Here is a 22,663-nt window from a genome sequence, read left to right on the forward strand (position 1 = left end):
TTAAATCATATGATCGACTGTTATTGAACTCCCGTTTAACTGGTGTTATTGAAACTCAAAATGCATTTGATCAACGAATAACCATCGATTACATAATTTTTGAGATGATCGTCCTTTCGGAAACCGGCTGTTAAAATATCAGTAACTCATTTATTAAACTCAATATATTTTACATTTTTCTATAGAAATAAGTATTTATTGAAGATCTAAGAGATTGAAGATATAAGATCAATAAATTTTAATGAAAGTTAGGATTTGTTAAAATTCTAGATTCAAAATAGAGTTCTATTCAACAGATATATAACAACAGGTTAACAAAATAAAACAAAGGTTCAAGTATTTATTTTTGAAAATTTAATCTTTTATAGATTAGAATCTATAAAGTTTTTAATCAAAAGTATTAATACACTTTCATTTTCATGCCATCTTCTTCTTTTGGTTCTTATCCGTTTCGAATGTTGGAAATCATATAGCAATCGTAACCTTGCTAGCTGCGATTCGAAACAGTTCCATTGATATTCTCCCTCTACCAGGTCTTCACTTACCTTTGACTGTACCTTGCAATATGTACTGCAGCAGGGAGTAACGGTGCTGATTTATCATATGTGTCCCAGATACTGCAGTTTTATGCGTTTAATGGTAAACACAATCTCCAATTCCTTCTTCATTCCTCCTTGTTTGTGATCCATTTCATGCCATCAGTATTTGTTTATTTAAACATTGCCAAAAAAATTAATAAAAACCAGCATAAAGCTTAATTCTTCTATTATCTTTTTGTATATCGGGAAGTTTATCTGACAGATTAGAGGTCTTTTCATTTTCAGATAACTAATTATTGGGAAGTTTATATAACAGTATCCTTAGTATCTGTCTTTTCAGCTCCGGATAACTAGTTAACGGGAAGTTTTTCTCTGTCAGATATCTATTAGTATCTAATCTGTCAGATAAACTTCCTGATAACTAGTTATCCAGAGGTGAAAAGAAAGAAAGAGATAATGGATAAAAGATCAAACGCCAATAGCATGTATGTATATATTTATAAATTTATTATTTAAAACCTGCTAATGATCATAAAATACTTAAAATCAGTCACCAATATAATATTTATATTGATTTATAAATTTATTAACTGCAGTCCAATAAAAATAAAATTAGTTTAAGCACTAGCTTTAAATGTCGAACGATAATTTTAAACAAACACACACACAATTTAGTCGCATTAGATTAGCTCCTGGTTGAAAATGTACTGCCACAGCTTCTATATCAATATCAACAGCACACTCATTTGCCAGTATTTCAACGTTTTCTCTATTATGTACTACTGCAATATGTAAAACTGAACAAGCTGATATTATTCTTTGAATAAAAGGTAACTTGCATCTCATTACATATGGTAAAATGGGAAATCTCTTCACAATACCAAATGTTCTTTCAATAACAATTCTTGAAGGGATTTGTGATGGATTATAAAAACACAACTTCTGTCTGAAAATTCTGGAATGGTGTCATTCGGTAGTTGTAGTTGAGGAATGGATATCCACTATTCCCTAATAATATATTATCCAGAAATTCCCCATTATATATACCCATAATGCAAAAGTATTTAAAAACTCCTAAAATAGTATTTCCAATTTATTGCACTTCCATATTATTGAACGATGAGTATTATGGGATATATTATGTTGTTCTCTAAACATCTTTAAATGACAAAATAATTAAATTTAACGTTTTACTCTTCAATTATCTTATTTTAATTTATATCGACAAATGTAATTTTATAGGTTATTTTTATATTTACAAAAATATTTCATGTCATTTGTCAAAATAAAAGATTCTTTAACTGCGTTTGCAATACCACTCTTTTAGACCCGTCCTGTATTTGTCCTTTATTAAAGTATCCTGTAATAAAGGATCCTTTATTTGCCGGTGGCAATAACTCTCTAATGACGCCCTAGGAAGCATGCACATTAAAAGAGGTTTAATCTCTGTTCTGTTTCTGTTCCAAACTATTTTTAGAGTCAGTACCGTTGTTGTATATTACAAGCGCGTTTGCCATTCTGTGAATTATCATAAATAAACCATCCTTCAGTATTCCACAACAACTAGCAGTGTTCGCGCAGTACATTTCGAACGTATTCAGAGTAAGTTCGGGATTAGTTTCCAATGCGCAGGCGTCAACGTAAACTTACCCTGGGCATGCTCAGGATTTTTCGCTCCGCGAACAATTAGAGACACGGTTAAACACAGTATAGGTAATAGGTATTTAGTCCATTCCGAAGTTGTAGTTTGTTTTGACATTTCCGTTTTATTTAACTTAACCTATGTTTTGTGTTTTATTGTGTTGTATACAATGAACTGTCAATACGGATGGAATGGCCATGTCCCATGGTTATGAGATGTTAGCACCTCATTGATCGAATTTCGTAAAAATAATTATACCATCCTTTTGCTCACGGTTTGTACAGCAATGATCACTAGGTTTCAGATTTTGATCACCTGTAGTTTATTTTTTATTAAGGGTTGAAAATTCAAGGACGAAAAAAAAGATGTTGGCACCTCATTGATCGAAATCTTTAAAACAAATGACTGTATTCGATAGGAAATAAAGCGCTGAGCAATGATCACCTATTTTGAACATTGATCAGGCTTTTTTTGCACTGAAAATAATTATTAAAGTTGCAATAACATTACCACGCACGCGCAGTCCATTAAAAATTTTATATCTAACAGGAGCCCAGTTCTTTAGCGCGGTAAAAATTTTAAACCTACTGTGAAATCAGTGCCTTCCCGAGTTTTGCTAAATTACTATGTTACGGCTAGTATTTCTGAAATATATTTATACCATCTGAAAGTTAACAAAGTGCTCACGAAAGGACACACATTTCCAGGGTTTAGTCATTAGCAGATAATTTTGTATTAATTATTTGAAAAATTTTCAAGGACAGTCACTCTTCAATCTCATCAAAATTCTTGCAAGCTTTTTACTCTTAGAACGAATCTTTTTCTTACAGTGTTGCGCGATTTTGAATAAGTAATAAATTATAAGTTCTGACCTAGAAAACTCAGAATTGATTTTTACATTATAATCACACAAAGCGGTTATAGTTAAATTTGTTGCTATCTAGAGAATGTAAAGATTATTCGTGATAATAAGAATTGTAATATATTTCTTTGTTGTGGATATTAGGACTAATATAATCCAAGGAGACTGAAGGCCGCGTCTCACCATCAAATAATTTGATCAAACAATTTGAGCAAACTCCGGAAGTACGTCAAAGTGACGTCACAATTGCAGTTTTTTTGAAATTCTAAAAATCTGTGCTCTCACTATCAGTCTAGTTTGATCAAATTTTTTGTATTGAGTTGTCTACTTGTTTGTACTTTATTTAAAATTAAAATTTTTCATTATTATCCACAATGAACACTCAGGATGTGACGTCACTAACTGTCACTTTCAGTTTGCTCAAACCAGTTTGATCAAATTATTTGATGGTGGGACGCGGCCTTAAGTCAGATCACACTATTGGCAACTGAGCATCTTAAAACATATGTCTTATTATATGCATTGTTGTCAGGTCTAAAAGTTACTTTTTCTCTTAGAGTTTTTTATACCTACCTAATAATACTATTATAACTATTATATTATATTATATTATATTATATTATATTATATTATATTATATTATATTATATTATATTATATTATATTATATTATAATAATTATACTATCATTTTTTAAAAAGGAATTTCTTTTTTTAAGCAATGATACTATTATATAAAACTGGTGATTTTTTCCTTCGCCATGCGACGGGTGATACAATCAATTGCCCTGTACAGTCGCTGCACTCAATTTTTTTCTGGCATCCTCTAATTTTATTTGACAACCAACGTTTTCTGACTCGTACTTTTTTTTTATTTTATAACTATGAGAAAGACTGGATTGATTTGGCTAATTTTGATTTTGAAATATTTTTAAAAGTCGTGTTCTCACCATAGATATAATAACACAATAGATTAGGCCAGGTCCGAAAAATAGCCTAACGCGGAGAAGTTCGGGTCGGTGGTCTATTTATCTCTCTTTACCGGCGCTTAGCTTTCTCTCTCTAGCATATGATGGCTGCCGCCTCTGTGTCACTGTCGTTCCATTAAACCCACCTCTTGGTAGATACGCTCACACTCGCACGACAGACAAATATAGCTAGACTACTGTACTTAACCCGCGAGTAGTCGCACCGTTAGATAGAATCTCACATTATATCCTTTTTCGCGATAATTAACTTGATGAAAAATTTTTCAATTTTGAAAAAATTTCGTAAGTGCCTCGAGGAAGGGTGTAGTAATACGTAGGACTTTTTTTATTTTTTTTCTTCTTCTTCTTTTTGTGGAAATTATGGCTATGGGGACAGCCAATTAGCTTTAATAATTGTTATAAATAATATTTTTATTATCTGGACCAGAATAATATTTCATTGTTTATATAATATAATAGGTACAATAAAAAGTATTTTTCAACATTTACTCTGCGATAAAGTTTAAAATTCAAAACCCTCCAGTGATTGACAGACTCCTAAGCCTAAAAAGACTGGCCAGAAGACCAAGCTGCTAGGTCAATTCCAGAGAGTCGTCAATCGTCAATGGACGACACCTGCCACAAGCCAAGAACTTATACCATATAATTACGGGTGATTCCATTTCAAATCACTCAATTTTGGATCAAAAAAACTTTTGGATCTCCGATTTGTCTGAAAATTTGTATATATATAGCATCTGAGAGATGTAGAAATAAAACATTTAAGGTCGAATTGTCTTCTTCTTCTTTTCTCAAATTGTTATTTTAAGCGATTTTATAGTGATTTTGTATTTATTTAAACAAATTTGCATTTTCTATCGTAAAGTATCAATGGAAAACATACTATTTTAATACAAGGGACTCAAAAATGTCATTTATATGGCATTATAGGTATAGGTAACAAGTTATTTGGATTCAAAACAGGTTTTTGATCAAATTTTATAGTGTAGAAAACGTGAAAATACCGTCATTTTCCTTCATTTCCAAAATACAGTCAAACCCGCTTATTGGAATAGCCTTTGTGCCAAGTACAAGTATTCCTATAACCGGGATATTCTAATAACCGATCATTGGTTGCTACTATAAATGTTTCGGGACCTCAAATTTCTATTCCTTAAACCGGGATATTCCTTTAAGAGGTATTCTAATAAGCGGGTTCGACTGTACATCATAATCGATTTGGCTGAAAATTTGCCCACAGATAGCCAAAACATAGGACTTTAAGTGGTTAGAAGGATTTGAATTATATTACAATAATAAAAAAGTTACATGCAATATCATGGTCAAAAATATAGGCGGTTACTGTAAGTATAATTAACTCAGAAAATATCGACCTCACGACAAAAATTTTTAAAAAGAAATTGTAATAATTGTAAATACGATTTATTTTTAACAATTTCAGTTTCTACCATTTTTGTGGAAAAGTTAAAAATGGCGGAGATATTGTACAAAAACGGTTCTCCTTTAAAATCAAGATGGTGGCTAACGTAACGGAGGAATTCATTCGCGATTTTAAATTTAGACTACTTTTGACCCCCCTAAAGATAAGAAAAATAAAATTTTGAGCAGCTCGGCATGCAAGGTCAAATGCTATCCCGACTGGACTAATTATACTTTTGAGTATTTTGAGTTTGTATTGTAATGTAATTCAATGCTCCTCCTAGCGGCGCCGCTTGGTACACTTCGCGTCATATAAAACTGGTACACTTTTTTTCCCAATGTAAACCTGTGTTCAGACTGACAATTATTGTTCGTGAATCACTTCGTTGTTGCCATCACAGATAACGCAATTGCACTAAATCTAAATACAAAAAAATAACGTTTAAAATGTATATTTCGAATAATTGTAATACATATATTTAAATTACACACTTGTTCACTGTAAAAGTTATTCATTTTGTATTAATTTCAAATTAAATTTTTCATTTTTCCAGTGTGTTTTATGTATTCTACACAACTTAATGCAGTTTTGTCCTACAATTTACGAGAAACCAATCACACCTCTCGATTTGACATTAAACATAATAATTTAAAGTCATGCCAAGATTTATTATCTATCATTATTTTTGAATTGAAATATTTTTATAAATTATAATAAAAACCGAATCAATGTATGGATACTTATTTAGATGACGGAAAATTACAATTGTTTTAGTTTTTAGTGTATTAAAAAATGCGGTCTGTCGCACAGCCCCGTTTTTACCTAGTTTGATATAATATTTTCGTTGAACTGGCAACTTTGCCCTAGAAATTGGAATGACACTTGTGACAAGATCAACTTACACAACTTGAAAAACACGATTTTCGGTTATAAGAGTTGTACCAGTTTTTTTTGACGCGAAGTGTACTATCGTATCTCGGTTAACAGAATCCTGACTCTTGGTCGAAATTTATTTTTATTCATTTTGTCATTCCCCGTTAGAGGATAGTCTAACCACACTCTGCTGCAGATATTTTAATATATGCAGTTCTTCTTCGTTTCGAGTTGATTCAGTTCAGTCTACTTGCATAGCCTCTTTGATAAGAGGTAGAGACCCCGAAACACGGTGTCAGAGGATGGCAAGAGACTCGAATTGAATCAAAACGAAAACGATTATTTTCTTTTCTAATTCGAATCATTCTAACCACTTAAAGTCTATCTGTGGGCATATTTTCAGCCAAATCGATTATAATGTATTTTGGGAATGGAGGAAAATGTAAAAATAGTTATTTATGATATAAGTGTTAAAAGTACACGTTTAAGGCACGCATGTGAAAGTTTTCAGAATGAGCGAAGCGAGTTCTGCAATTCACATGAGTGCCTTAAAAATGTACTTTTTAACACGCATATCATACAATATTTTTTCTACAAACGTAATTACAGGGCAATATCCACAAAAACTTTTACTTGAACTTGACTGACATTCCATTTTTATATTTTTTTGACATTACATCAAAATTGCCTATACGGTCAATACGAACTGCAGTGCCATACAAATTTTAAAGCACTAGTGCCTTAAAGTGGCATAACGATCGTATGGAGTGCTAAAAATTGCATTTTTAACACGGTTGTAGAAAATAGTATATTGTGCAACAAGTGCAGAAAGGTACTAATTTCTCACGAGTTTGAAAAGTTGCGGTACGAGCGCAAGCGAGTGCCGCAATTCAAACGAGTGAGAAATTACCTTTCTGCACGTGTTTCACACTATACTTTTTCTACAAGCACAGTTTTTCCTAAAAATAAAAATCACAATTTCCAAACGACGATTAATTATAATAGGTACCTATGTGATAAATTTTAAACTGTATTTAATTAATACCTACTAATCAATTTAAATTCCTTATACCTAAATAAATTGCACAGAAATCAGTAAAAAAATTAATGCACTACCTTAATTTGTTTAAATTTAAACAATTATTACACATTATTGACATTATATTTATCCAGTCACGGATTTACACAAAACCTACTTCATTCGACGTCTCTTGCACAGGTTGCTAAATCCTTATTGGTTATTTGATAATTATAAAATGTTTAATAAGGATAAAATTGTAAAATAAAACAGTTGTAACATCCATAATTTAGTTTCTGTGCTATAGTTAAATATAATAATTGTCTTATAGGTTATATATTTGTCTAAAGTTTAACCACGGATGTAAACAGAATATAACGTTACTCAGAATGCGGTAGTCCACGGATGTAAACAGAATATAACGTTACTCAGAATGAGGTAGTCAACTGTGCAGAAAAGAACTTTGCGGCACAGAAACGTCACTTTGCGGCACAGAAACGTCACTTTTCTGCACACTAATGTCAAATATCTTATACTGTGAGAAAATATCAAGTTTGCTAACATAAAACCGTGCAGAAAAGTGCACTTTGAATAGTGGTTGTAGAAAAACGATATTTAAACGTTTTATACACTATAAAATTTGATCAAAAACTGATTTTCCATCAAAATAACTTGTTATAATGCCATATAATGATATTTTTGAGTCCCTTCTACTAAAATATATTTTTTTTCATTGATACTTTACGATGTAAAATGCAAATTTGTTTAAATAAACACCAAATCATGTAAAATCGCATAAAATGACATTTTGAGAAAAAAAAGAATAAGACATTTGACCTTAAATACTTATTTTGTATTTGCTGTCTTTTTCTATAACAAAAGTTTGTTATTTATAGAAAAAGACAGCAAATACAAAATAAGTGATTGATGTGATCGTTCATGGGGATTTTCATTCAGTCATTTGTTTCGAGCTTCTGTCATGTGTCACATAATATTAATATATCTACGTCATACGTTATTGGTATTGCCAATGATACAAACCAAAGACGTATGACGTAGATATATTAATATTATGTGACACATGACAGAAGCTCGAAACAAATGACAATCGATGAAAAGCCTCTTTCTACTTTTTTTACATATTACACAGCAATTTTTTTGTATGTTTGTTAAAGACAAGTTACATTTTCCTACTATTCTTTGTATGTACTGGTGGCCGGTGGGAGGGGTTTTAACACCCAAACCACCCCCTGGGTGCGCCACTGGTGCCATTAGTATGAGATGAGTAACAGCCATAACAGGATGTTTCTGTCGCAGCTTAAGGTCTGTTAAGAAGACTTATTCTGTCTGTCGATCTCACTCTATCTATATATTTAATATCGTTCTGTATTTTCTTGTTTGATAAGATCTACGTACCCAATCGTCATTATTATCATGCAAATTACCTTTTTGGAATCCCTAGTTTGTCCATAAATACCTATATAAGTAGTACACGTTGTTTTTTAATGCAACCACATTTTAAAAATTACGTTTGTTTTCTGTTATCCACCTTGTTTCAAAATATAAAAGATTGAATATAAGAAATAAAACAAAGCAGGATTCGTCCTTTAAATCGCTGATACGGTAGCGAGGTTTGATAATTGCATTGCAATTTGCAACCCAGAAAATAAGCTAGCTTCCAAAATAAGCAACTTGTTACAGAATATGTTTGTTTTCAATCAGAATTGTATTGATAATTTTCAAATAACAAGTTCAATAGTTAATTTCAAAGTAAGCTGCTTATTATTACAATGTTAATAAATGCTGAAAGTTATACCTACTAAGTGAATAAAACGTTAATGGAAGCCATCGAGATGAATTATTACATATTATTTATAAATATTTACTTAAAAACGTAACTTATTTCAAACAATTTTATACTGTATTGTTCTGAAGCTATTTTCTTATGGCAACTTAGGATAAAACGCCAAATAAATTTAATTTCACACTTAAATTGTGGCTGATAGCCAAATAAAATAGTAAATTATAATTGGTTTAACGATATATACTGAAACTTAGGCAACAAGGCAACACTGTATAATCAGCTGTCTATCAAGTTAGCCAACTTGTACATTCATAATACTCCAGTAGAAGGGATAGAACTATTAACAGAGAGAGAAAAAAATTACTTCTAATGCAAATTGTTGTTACCATCAGCAGTGTTGCCTGAGTTTCAATATTTATTTAAATCAACGAACTTGGTTGAAATATTACATAATAAATGTAAATATTTAGAAGTTTATCTCGATGGCTTCGATTAATGTTTTTTCCATATTAGATATAAGTTCACCATTTATTAACATTTTAACAATAAGCCCCTTACTTGCAAATTAACTATCGAACATATAATATATGTATTTATTAAACCGATTAAAGGCAAATATGCACCTATATATAGGTATATTTTTTTATTTTTAAAAATAAAATGCAAATATTGAGCATAGTTATTTATTAATATTATCTTGCCCAAGCATACTTTCGATCTAAGTATACCTTCCCAGAATGAAGACATTTACTTAAAATTAACGATACAAATAACATACACTGGACAAAGGACAAACAGATTAAAATATTTGAACGAGATAACATTGTTCAGAGTTTGGTGGTAAAAATATACGGTGAAGAGTACATTAATAACTGGCAAAATAACGGAAAACATATTACGTTGTGAAATAAATAGATATGAAACCAGTAGAGGTGGGAAATTATATATAAAAACCTAGAAATTTACCTTATATTGATAGTTTGGCTACGTATCGGAGTCAAATTATGACAGAATTTATAAAATTTTCCTGCCACAGTTTGACTCCTATACGTCGCCAAACTCATCCGATACGTCTTAAGGTGAGAAACTATGAATATAATGTAAATTTATAGATGTCTATTGATAATTTCCCACCTCTACTAGTTTCATCTCTTTTTACCTCTCAACGTATTATGTTTTCCGTCTTTTGCGTTATTTTGCCTGTTCTTAGTGCACTCATCATACTGTATACCTATTCAGCAAGAATGTTCTTATTATAGAAACTAGCTTCAACTCAATTCAATTATCAAACCTTGCTTACGCATGATAACGCAAAAGATTTAAAACATAACACGTTGTGTAATAAAAAGAGTTGAAACTAGCAGAGGTGTTAAACTATCGATAGGAACCTATAAATTTACATTACATTACATACTTCACCATCTTTAGACAATTTTAGTATGAAAGGAGTATGACAAGTGCCACTGTTACACAATTTTATAAAATTCTCCTGTCACAGACGTCTAAAGGTGAGAAACTATGTAATATAAATTTAAGTATAGCTTCCTATTGATAATTTTACATCTCTACTAGTGTCATCTCTTTTTATTTCACAACGTGTTATCTTTTCTCTCTTTTACGTTATTTTGCCCGTTATTAGCGCGCTCATCACTGAATATTTTATAAATTCTTGGCTTGTGGCAGGTGTCGTCCATTGACGACTCTCTGGAATTGACCTAGCAGCTTGGTCTTCTGCTTCTGGCCAAAGTCTTTTTAGGCGTCTGTCAATCATTGGAAGGTTTTGAATTTTAAACTTTATCGCAGAGTAAATGTTGAAAAACACTTTTTATTATACCTAATAAATAAAAAATATTTTAAACTTATTTTTATTTATAAACATATTTTCCGTATATTAATTTTCGATATTGTCAAAAATAGAGATATTCTTGAACAAGGAGCACATTATTTAGACACTTTCTATACAACTAATAACGCATTTGATATCTGATGAGATTCAATGTATAGAGTAGGTATAGAGATCTTCCTCCTTACGTGCGGTTTCATAATCAGTTAAAGTGGACTTTAAATTTTAAGTTGGTAACCTTATATGGGGCTTTTCATTCACAGTCATTTGTTTCGAGCTTCTGTCTTATGTTGTATAATCCGTGTATATTAATATTGTACACAGATTATACAACATCTGACAGAAGCTCGAAACAAATGCCAATCGATGAAAAGCCCTATGGGTAAATGTCAATTTTAAAGTGTTAAACATCAACTAAAGTTCACTTTAACGTTGACATTTACCCATATGAATTATTGCATTGATAAAGGTAATATGAATAGTCTCCCGTTTTATACCGCTCACGTGGCTTTGGGAGTATAGCAGGGTAGTCTGCTATTGGCTCCGTGCGTCTCCCCTCTACTTACAGTCACGTGACACACTGTCAGATTTTGTCAGGACGTTTTAACATTGAGTCTTATGGGATTATTTTGTTAAACTTGAATATTTTATTTTGTAGTGATAATAACCGAATACAATTGTTAGAATTCATTAGTTATTAATTTATACTGTAATTTATAGTGCAACAAAAATATTTTCTTTTTCGTTAACAAAGATTTATTGACATAAACTGCGATAGTGAGGTTATGTATACAAAATCAAACTGATAATCAATATTGGAAATAGAAGAATTTATATCAGATTAAGTGCGTTTTTATTTTCTGTTTATATTAATACATAATATCACTAGCGTGACAAGGAATTTTTTTAAATGTCTCATTTAAACATACACAAAGCGTCCTGATAAAATTTCAAAAAACCGCCACCATGAGCAGGTCGGTCGATTTTGTTTTGACACTTTGTTAACGCTCAGAGCGAATATCTAGGGCCTACGGTATACAAGGAAGGTAACACCTTCAACCACCTTCAACAGCGTGCCACGCTTCAACCGCCTATTATTACCCCTGGTTTTACCCAAGGTACTCATTTTATTCAGGCTGAGTCGACCTGGGGCCTATAAAAATTTTAAAAATGTCTAGTTGTTCTTGCCGGCGGTAGGATTTGAACTCCGGACCACCGGCACGCGAGCCAAGCACACTACCGCTTAGCTACGCCGGCCTCGGCGTAGCCTTAGCCATTTATTTATTAGCCTTAGCCTTTATTTATAGTATCATGGCCTTAGCTATTGATAAAGGTACCAACTTAAAATTTAAAGTTCACTTTATCTGATTATGAAACCGAGCGTTAAGTCGTGTTCTCACTATTAAATAATTTGATTAAACAGTTTGAGCAAACTCCGGAAGTACGTCAAAGTGGCGTCACAATTGCAGTTTGTTAAAATTTTAAAATCTGTGTTTTCACTATCAGTCTAGTTTGATCAAATTTTTTTTATTGAGTTGTCTAACTTGTTTGTACTTTACTTAAAATTAAAATTTTTCATTATTATCCTTATTATCCACAATGAAAACTCAGAATGTGACGTCACTAACTTTCAGTTTGCTCAAACCAGTTTGATCAAGTGGACCGTAAAGACCGCGTCCCACCATCAAATAATTTGATCAAACTGGTTTGAGCAAACTGAAAGTGACAGTTAGTGACGTCACATCCTGAGTGTTCATTGTGGATAATAATGAAAAATTTTAATTTTAAATAAAGTACAAACAAGTTAGACAACTCAATACAAAAAATTTGATCAAACTAGACTGATAGTGAGAGCACAGATTTTTAGAATTTCAAAAAAACTGCAATTGTGACGTCACTTTGACGTACTTCCTCAAGTACGTCAAGTTTGCTCAAACTGTTTGATCAAATTATTTGATGGTGGGACGCGGCCTTGATAGTCGTGACGTCAAATCAATGTTGGCTACTCTGAAAAGTTTCCAAACAAAGCAAAAATTCACACGTGGTGTTTGTTTTGGTTTTTATAATTGGAATATATTGCTTATTGTAAGATGTTTAATTTTTACAAAATGGTAATGTGTTGGGTGGTGGGTACCCGTGATTGTAATCAATGCTCATAGTATATTTCCCACCATATTTCCATATAGGACTGGTTAAGAACCTGAAGAGCAGTAAGTACTATGTAGTGTGTAAATCCTTGATTTTGTGTAAGGACATTTATAAAATCAAAAGCAATATGATTGATATGACTAACAAGGATTGTGTCTTAAGAAAAAATGTGCAGATTATTGTTAAAATAAAATAAAATTAAAATGGATTACACAAATCACGTGTATAAACAATTCACAGACGTCAAACCTTTGCTTTGTTTGGAAACTTTTTGGACCTTTTGACGTCGCACTATCACGGTTCATTATTTGATAGTGAGAACCAGAGATATGTCAACAATAGATCTGGCTAGGGATATGCTACTCAATGCATCGGCCTCCTATACTGTGGCATCGGGGGGTAACCAAAGATATTATACACATAGATTTGGTCAACTCCGAAAAATAGCGTAACGCGGAGCAGTTCGGGTCGGTGGTCTATCTATCTCTATCTACTGGCGCTTAGCTTTCTCTCTCTAGCATATGATGGCTGCCGCCTCTGTGTAAAGGCCGCGTCTCACCATCAAATAATTTGATCAAACAGTTTGAGCAAACTCCGGAAGTACGTCAAAGTGACGTCACAATTGCAGTTTTTTGAAATTCTAAAAATCTGTGCTCTCACTATCAGTCTAGTTTAATCAAATTTTGTGTATTGAGTTGTCTAACTTGTTTGTACTTTATTTAAAATTAAAATTTTTCATTATCCACAATGAACACTCAGGATGTGACGTCACTAATTGTCACTTTCAGTTTGCTCAAACCAGTTTGATCAAATTATTTGATGGTGGGACGCGGCCTTAACTGTCGTTCCATTACTCCCACCTCTTGGTAGATACGCTCACACTCGCACGACAGACAAAGATAGCTAGACCACCGTACTTGATATTGACGTTACACCCCGATGCATTATTTAGCATATCCCTAGCCGGATCTATTCTTGACATATCTCTGGGTGTAACGCCAATATTAACCCGGAAGTAGTCGCGCTCACTTCTGTAACGTGAATAGTCGCGTGTTAGATTCTATCTCAAAATTGGAATTTAAATACGGATTTACAACAAATTTTTATTTTATATTATTTCTAACAATTATTAAAGCTAATTGGCTGTCCCCATAGCCATAAATTCCACAAAAAGAAGAAGAAGAAGAATAAATAAATAAATAAAAAAATCCTACGTATTACTACACCCTTCCTCGAGGCACTTACGAAATTTTTTCAAAATTTCAAAATTTTTCATCAAGTTATCGCGAAAAAGGATAAAATGTGAGATTCTATCTAACGGCGTGACTACTCGCGGGTTAAGTACAGTGGTCTAGCTATCTTTGTCTGTCGTGCCAGTGTGAGCGTATCTACCAAGAGGTGGGAGTAATGGAACGATAGTGACACACAAGGTGATTATTGCATACTATCTATGAACCTTGAGTGACACAGAGGCGGCAGCCATCATATGCTAGAGAGAGAAAGCTAAGCGCCGGTAAAGAGAGATAGATAGACCACCGACCCGAACTGCTCCGCGTTACGCTATTTTTCGGACCTGGCCTAATCTATTGTGTTATTATACCTATGGTGACAACATGACTTCTAAAAATATTTCAAAATCAAAATTAGCGAAATCAATCCAGTCTTTCTTATAGTTGAGGTTGTCAAATAAAATTAGAGGATGCCAGAAAAAATTGAGTACAGCGACTGTACATGGCAATTGATTGTATCCCCCGTCGCATGGCGAAGGAAAAAATCACCAGTTTTATATAATATTATCATTCCTTAAAAAAGAAATTCCTTTTTAAAAAATGATAGTATAATTATTATAATATAATATAATTATATAATATAATATAATCTAATATAATATAATATAATAATTATACTAATATTATTAGGTAGGTATAAAAAACTTTAAGAGAAAAAGTAACTTTTAGACCTGACAACAATGCATATAATAAGACATGTTTTAAGATGCTCAGTTGCCAATAGTGTGATCTGACTATCTCCTTGGAATAAAATAGTCCTAATATCCACAACAAAGAAATCTATTACAATTCTTATTATCACGAATAATCTTTACATTCTCTAGATAGCAACAAATTTAACTATAACCGCTTCGTTTGATTATAATGTAAAAATCAATTCTGAGTTTTCTGGGTCAGAACTTATAATTTATTACTTATTCAAAATCGCGCAACACTGTAAGAAAACGGTTCGTTCGATGAGTAAAAAGCTTGCAACAATTTTGATACTCGATTCTAGATCCTGACCCGAATATTAGCGGCATGTAATTTGTGTTGATAACCTTAAATCGCGAAATGGCCTGTTTATTATCGGTGGCAATTATGTAGTTCACTTTTTCAGCAATAAAACTACACTAGCATTTGTTTCAAGCTCTATTTTATTCTTCCAAGAAATAAAGTCATCATGGTTGGAAAACTCTATTGTATCGCATTGCATAGGAATGCTATGAGAAGTTTCATAATGTTTAATAAAGTCCTTTTTAAAAGTTGCATGATAATTACACAGAGAACATTTATGATGAAATGTTTTAGTTTCTGCAGAAACTGATACATTTGTGTGCACTTTCTTGACATGAAAGTTTAAACTTGACATATCTAAATTGTTTATCACAATGTGTGCACTTATAGACGTTGCCTTTAAGCACTTTTAAAGGGGCAATTGCATCCAATTTGTCGGGATGCGAACTTTTTACATGTCTTTTTAAATCATGTTTATGTTTATACACTTTTTCGCATTTCACGCACTTATTAATTCTTTCCACACCTAACATTTTCGATGTCAAGAAAATGAAATACATACTCAAAAGCAAACACAAACACAGAACTGTAAACAGTAGAAATGATTGAATCGGAAAATTGATCTAACAGCTTCACTGTTCAATTGGTAATTATACAAAGAGTCTACATTCTACCACATCCAATAATATTTTAATATTAAATATCATGTAACCGCAGTAAATATCGGTTTTTATTCACTAACTAGTCTTTTCAGCGTTTTAAATAACTCAAATTTCGTCGATGTTTATATAATATATAGGCAACCCAAATTACACGCCGCTACCCCTCGGGTCAAGATTTACTCGCGTCTAGAAATTATAAAATATTTTGGCTCCTTGGCTTCCACAAGGTCAAAGTTGTGACAGTTCTATGAGAATGTAAAATAAAATGCCGCGAAATTCAAATATGTTTAATAAGGTTATGTTTCAACTGTTGACATTATTTGAAATATTGATGTAATATTTGTGCTGATTAAATTTGTATGTATTATTAGTAAATAATATTTGTGCTGAATTAATGTTACAAGACATTCATAATATAAATTGCTGTCAGAGTAATCTAGTAGATGTTCTTAAACTATATAAGGCCTACAATATTTTGAGATTATTATTTACTATAAATCTACATATTATTTTAAAACTATTTCGGCTAAAATAGGAATATATAATGGAACATATATGCACGGAGTGTACGCTCACATTCTCAAAACATTCTAATTTAAGAAGTCACCTGAAAACGTTTCATCCTGGTAAGTTGTTTTTGATTAATAACAATCCACTGGATATCTATGCAATCTACAAACTTGAAGACTTCTCGTTGTTATATCTACAATTTGATGATTCCTAATTCTTGTAATTTTAGATAAACTGGACATAATTGCACCCAACAAAACATTTAAGTCTATTGTACTTTGTAACAAATGTCCCAAAAGGTTCTCTAAATATTCCAATTTAAAAAGGCATGTCACTAAGTTTCATCCAGGTGAGGACAAAACTTCTATTTAGTGCTTTTTGGCTATTATTGTATACAGGAATCAATAGCGAACATATTTTATTTTATTTCAGAAAATATCAACGAGCTGACTTCATCTAAGATTTGCCCATATCAATGCAGTGAATGCCAGAAAAAGTTTTCACATTTACAAAATCTTATAAAACATAAAAAAATTCATGCAAAAGACAGTGATATTGGAAAAAAGCAACAAAACTTCAAGTGCAGTTTGTGTAACTACGAAAATTCTATAAAATCCAATTTAATTCTTCATTTCGAAGAATATCATGCCATTAAAATAGAGCAACAAGATCTTCACTTTTCTAGTGAACTAGAATTTCAAAAATGGAAAACTGACATGGAAAAAAAAGAATTTTCTTCATATGTCACATACAGTCATCCATATACGACTGCAGAGGGCATTAAGAAACAGAGTTATATTTGCCATCGTTCAGGTTTTTATGTGAAAAAGGGTAAGGATATGCGATATTTAAAAACCAAAGGAAGCAGAAAAATTAATGGAATATGTCCTTCTCGATTGAAAGTTTGTATTTTACCAGAAAATGGCAATGTTAAAATTAATTTTATACAAACTCACATTGGTCATGACAATGACTTGGGTCATTTGAATATTACTAAAAATGAAAAAATAGAAATAGCTAGTAAAATTGCTTCGAAAATTCCTCTTGTTTCCATATTAGATGAGATTAGAGATTCTGTAACTAATAATAAGTTGGAAAGGATGCATATCTTAACAAGAAAAGATCTTCATAATATATCACAAACTTTTAATTTAAATTCTGATGGAATTCGCCATAAAAATGAAGTTATAAGTATTGAATCCTGGATTGAAGAAGCCAAGAATAGTGGAATAATTTTATATTACAAGCCACAAGGGGCTTTATGTAATGATTTTCCTTGTTTAAAAAATGAAGATTTTCTGTTAATTGTTATGCATCCTGGTCAACTGGAAGTGTTAGACAAATACTCAGAAGATGTAATTTGTATCGACGGAACACATGGACTTAATGCTCATGATTTTGAACTTACTACATTATTAATATTGGATGATATGAGGGAGGGATTTCCTTGTTGTTTTATGATTGGAAATCGGTCTGATGAGGAAATAATGACTATTTTTTTCATGAAGATAAAAGAAAATTTAGGAAGAGTAATCAAACCCATGGTTTTCATGTCAGACATGGCCCAATATTACTATAATGCATGGCTCCAAATTATGACTCCAGCTAAATTCAGGTAGAAAACTATGCAATATATTCTTATTTTTAAACGCTTTTATTTAGTTCAATAGTTTTCGTCAAATCTTTAGACATTAATTTGACTGCCTTTTCTCCAATGCAAATGAATGAAAATTTGTAGACATATGCATTTGCGGTAACAATACACGAATAGTCAATAAAAAATTTTTTTGTTTATTGTTTAGATAAAAAAAAACGATTTTAATGGAAAATACTTATATTTAAAAAACTTAAAAAAAATTTAAAAAACTTTTTTAAATTTTTTTTTTGTTAATTTTTTATAATATTTTTAATTTTATTCATTCGTTATTAAAGAAAAGCGTTTCTTAAAAAATTTTTTTATTAAATCTATATTATGGATATTAAATTTTAGGCTATTCTGTTCCTGGCACGTAGATAAAGCGTGGCGGAAAAATCTAAATAAAATAGATGGTCAAGAGCAAAAGGTAACTTAAATATTTAATTTTTTTGCCCACTCATCATATCATTCGTCTTTTAGGTTATCGTATACAAACAGCTACGTACCTTATTACAAGAGACCGATGTTACTTCATTTAGGGATATGATACAAAATTTTCAAATTTCTCTTCTATCTTCTGGTAATACCCAAGAATTTGGTCAATATTTTCAAAAATGTTATCTGCACAATATGGAATCCTGGGCGTACTGTTATCGCTTGCATGCAGGAATAAATACAAATATGAGCATAGAACGAATGCATCAAACGATTAAATATTTGTATTTAAATGGAAGACAAGTACGAAGGCTGGATAAAACTATCAATATCTTGATTAAATTAATTAAAGACAAATTGTTTGAACGGCTTATTACGTTGAATAAAGGTAAAATATCCAGCAAATTACGAGAGTTACGGAAAAGGCACAAAACAAGTCTTAATTTAGATATGGACACCATTGTCATGTCTGAAATGGGCTGGGAGATACCATCAAGTTCAACCAATGATATCTATTTAGTTCAGAAAAACAAACCCAGTTGTGACTGCCGATTAGTCTGTGATTTGTGCCAATCCTGTCTACATTCATATTCCTGTACATGCTTGGATAACAGTATAAGATGGAATATGTGCAAACACATACATCTTGTGTGTCAATTTATGAAAGGCCATCAAATTCAAGATACTAATGCAGATGAAGAACATATAATAAATACAGATGAGGTAAAAATTAAACAAGCTACAGAGCAAGCTAAATTTGTGGAATTTGTGAGTAAGTCTTGTAATATCAATCAAGAAAAAACGTCCAAGCAACTGGAAGTTGAAAAACAGAAATTGATAGAAATACAAACCCAAATAATTCAAAATATAACAACTTTTGAACAACTTGAGGCATTTAAAAGTATTACAGCACCCTTGGTGCCTACATTAAGGACATTAGCAGAACATTCTGGAAATGAATTTAATATTGTGGCACTATCTCATGGAACACAAAACATTCCACACAATAAAAAAGTAGTTGCTCAAAAACGTTTATTTTCCACCAAGAAAAAAACTACAAAGTCAAAAAAAAAGCTGTTATCAAAACCTGATGCTGAAGAAACAAATTTGATAGCAAATCAATTAATGCTACAAGTAAATAATGTGCTCTTTAATTAGAATAAAATCTTTATTTGTATACATTATTAATTTGTTTGATTTTCTCACCTATTCTAATTCAATTTTTTTTAATCCATATTGAAAATATTGTAGGCATTAATACTTTAAAAACATTTACTAACGTACCTACTCTGAAAGCAATTTATGATATTATGTCTCTTGTAACATTAATTCGTAATTTCATCAGCACCAATAATATTTATTAATACATAATATAATAATTTCAAATTCACAATAAAAATAAAACATAACCTTATAAATAATATTATTGTTTGCATTTTTATTTGACATTTCAATCGAATGACCTTGAGAAAGCCAAGGAGCAAAAATATTTTATAATTTCTAGACGCGAGTGTCAAGATTTAGACAGAATAATTTTACTCGGACCGAAGAGTGACTGTCCTTGAAAATTTTTCAAATAAAGAACAGAGCTCCTGGCCCTGGGGCCTGGGGCCTGATTCTAAATCAAATTTCGACACTAAACAAGTCGCTTTCAATATGGCGACGGTTGAAATGCGATTGTGCGAGCCTTGTGGATTTTAGTTGAACTAACGAAGTGACGTCATGAAATAGCGACTATCGAAATTAATAGCGACTTTAAAAAGGGTGTTGATATTATAATTTCGACTGTCGAAATTATTTGACACGGAGATGAATGATTGGCCAAAAGCGAGGTTAGGTTTAGTTTAGATGTGTTTTGTTTATTTCTTGCAAGGAAAACTAAAGCAAAAGGTATTATAATATAGCTGGGTTTAATTGAAATTTGCTTGTTTTGAGGAATTAGATAGAATAGTATTAAATTAGAAATATAATAATTGAGAATGTCCACAACATGAATCATCAACTCAATGAAAGATGTAAGGTAATAATCTGGGAAAATTAGTAAAAAACAAGAAAAATTAATTACCAGCTATTTTATTGCTGGACATGCTGAAATCAAATCTTAAGACTTCCTATATTAGTAATATAGCTGTGCAAAGTCCACAGAAAGTGTGCTATTTTGTTTATAAACAAATTAGTGCTCCGAAATATTTTTTTATTATTGCTCTATAACTCCGAAAATTTTAACTTTAAACCAAAACACTCACATAAAAATTGACAGTAATTCTGCACATTGATAATTTATTCCAATTTCCTTCGACGGAAATTTTCCTCGGAAAATTCGGGTTTTCCAAACAAAATCTTTAATTTTCAACTAAAATTTGAGGGAAGTAATTATTTATCAATAATTAAATAATTTGGTGACAGTGACATAAATCTTTTTTGTTATAAGTGTCTTGAAGATATGAAAATTTGTATGTACAAAGAGGACCGGAATTAAAAGGTATCTAATGGTTCAAAGATTAAAATCCTGTTGTTTATAACTCTGTCGCAAATGCCGGTCAAATTTGACCGGTTATACCTGGAATCACTCCTCGCAATTCAATTTGTTTTTCTTCGTAAAGGACACAGAAGCCGTGCCCTTTTCAACAGCGTTAACTTAATTTAATTAAATCTAATATTTTCTGAGGGGTTCTATTTGTTTATAAGCCAAAAAATTGTTTCTTTATAACATTCCTGAGACCGCTCAAATGGTCCAATTTCAATCCTGTAAGGAACGTTGAATAGGTATAGTGCTTTTTTATACGAAAATCATAGTTATTCTGGTGTATCATAATCTTTCTGGTTATTATTTCGACCGAAATTTTTTAATTAACATTTTAATTATTGCTAAACTATTGGTTAGATTGTCGCCGGTCTCCTGATATACAGAGAGGGGCTAAATTATGGAATAAATTCATTTTCTCTAAAATGGACGATTTTAGAGAAAAATCCCGAAACAGGTCGATTTTTATTTTTAAATTAAATTTCTTGGCATATATTTCAAACTAGTGACGTCATCCATCCGAGCGTGATGACGTAATCGATTATTTTTTTTAAATAGGAATAGGGGTTCGTGTTGTAGCTCATTTACAAAGGCGTTCAATTATCTATTCAGTATTATAAACATTAATATCATTATTTATACAGGGAGGCCAAAAAAATTTTTTAATTAAATTAATTGACGCAAGAAGAAGAATGCATGTAATTTATTTAACTCAAAATACATTCTATTGCTGTCAGAAAATAGAAAAAAATGTTTATTTTGCAAATAAACATTGCTTTTAGCTTAAATTAAATGTTCAAACTGCCAATAGGTAGGAGGGAGGCTGTTTGTGATTTAATTTAAGCGAAAAGAAATGCTTATTTGTGAAATAAACCTTTTCTTCTATTTTCTGACAGCAGTACAATGTATTTTGAGTTAAATAAATTACATACATTCTTTTTGCGCCAATTAATTTAATTCAAAATTTTTTTTTGGCAACCCTGTATAAATACCTAATGATAATAATGTTTATATTACTGAATAGAGAATTGAACGCCCTTTCAAATGACCTACCACACGACCCCTATTCCCATTAACAAAATTATCGATTACGTCATCACGCTCAGATGGATGACGTCACTAGTAAGAAATATATGCCAAAAAATTGTAATTTAAAAATAAAAATCGACCTCTTTCGGGATTTTGCTCCAAAATCGTCCGTTTTAAAGAAATGAATTTATTCCATAATTTAGCCCCTCTGTATAATCTACTATAATAAATCTTTCATGTCATCAATTATTTAATTATTGATAAATAATTAGGTACTTCCCTAAAATTTTAATTGAAAATTGCAGATTTTTTGGGAAAACTCGGATTTTCTGAGTAAAATTTTTGTTGAAGGAAATCGGAAAAAAAATAACTTTGTGCAGAACTAAATTACGGTGAATTTTTATTTGAGTGTTTTTGGCTCAAAGGAAAAATTTTAGGAGTTACA

The 22,663-nt window shown here is 31.4% G+C and overlaps 2 protein-coding genes and 1 long non-coding RNA gene across 3 annotated transcripts; 2 read left to right on the top strand and 1 right to left on the bottom strand.

Annotated features, from left to right (window-relative positions):
- Positions 1–4,421: 4,421 nt before the first annotated feature.
- LOC126884487 (uncharacterized) lies at positions 4,422–9,577 on the bottom strand. Its single transcript, XR_007698064.1, has 2 exons — positions 8,527–9,577; positions 4,422–4,743 (listed from the first exon to the last, which is right to left on the bottom strand). It is a non-coding gene; the product is annotated as an uncharacterized LOC126884487 (long non-coding RNA).
- Positions 9,578–16,470: 6,893 nt separating this feature from the next.
- LOC126885488 (uncharacterized) lies at positions 16,471–18,213 on the top strand. The gene is made up of 3 exons (XM_050652065.1): positions 16,471–16,710; positions 16,824–16,943; positions 17,027–18,213. Exons 1-3 carry the CDS (start codon positions 16,629–16,631, stop codon positions 18,211–18,213), a joined length of 1,389 nt encoding a protein of 462 aa, XP_050508022.1. The 5' UTR covers positions 16,471–16,628.
- LOC126884475 (uncharacterized) lies at positions 18,020–20,189 on the top strand. Its single transcript, XM_050650416.1, has 2 exons — positions 18,020–18,209; positions 18,585–20,189. Exon 2 carries the CDS (start codon positions 18,774–18,776, stop codon positions 19,821–19,823), a length of 1,050 nt encoding a protein of 349 aa, XP_050506373.1. The 5' UTR covers positions 18,020–18,209; positions 18,585–18,773; the 3' UTR covers positions 19,824–20,189.
- The last annotated feature ends 2,474 nt before the right edge of the window (positions 20,190–22,663 follow it).

This window comes from Diabrotica virgifera, chromosome 5 (genome assembly GCF_917563875.1).
Source record: "Diabrotica virgifera virgifera chromosome 5, PGI_DIABVI_V3a".
Classification (NCBI taxonomy): Eukaryota; Metazoa; Arthropoda; class Insecta; order Coleoptera; family Chrysomelidae; genus Diabrotica; species Diabrotica virgifera.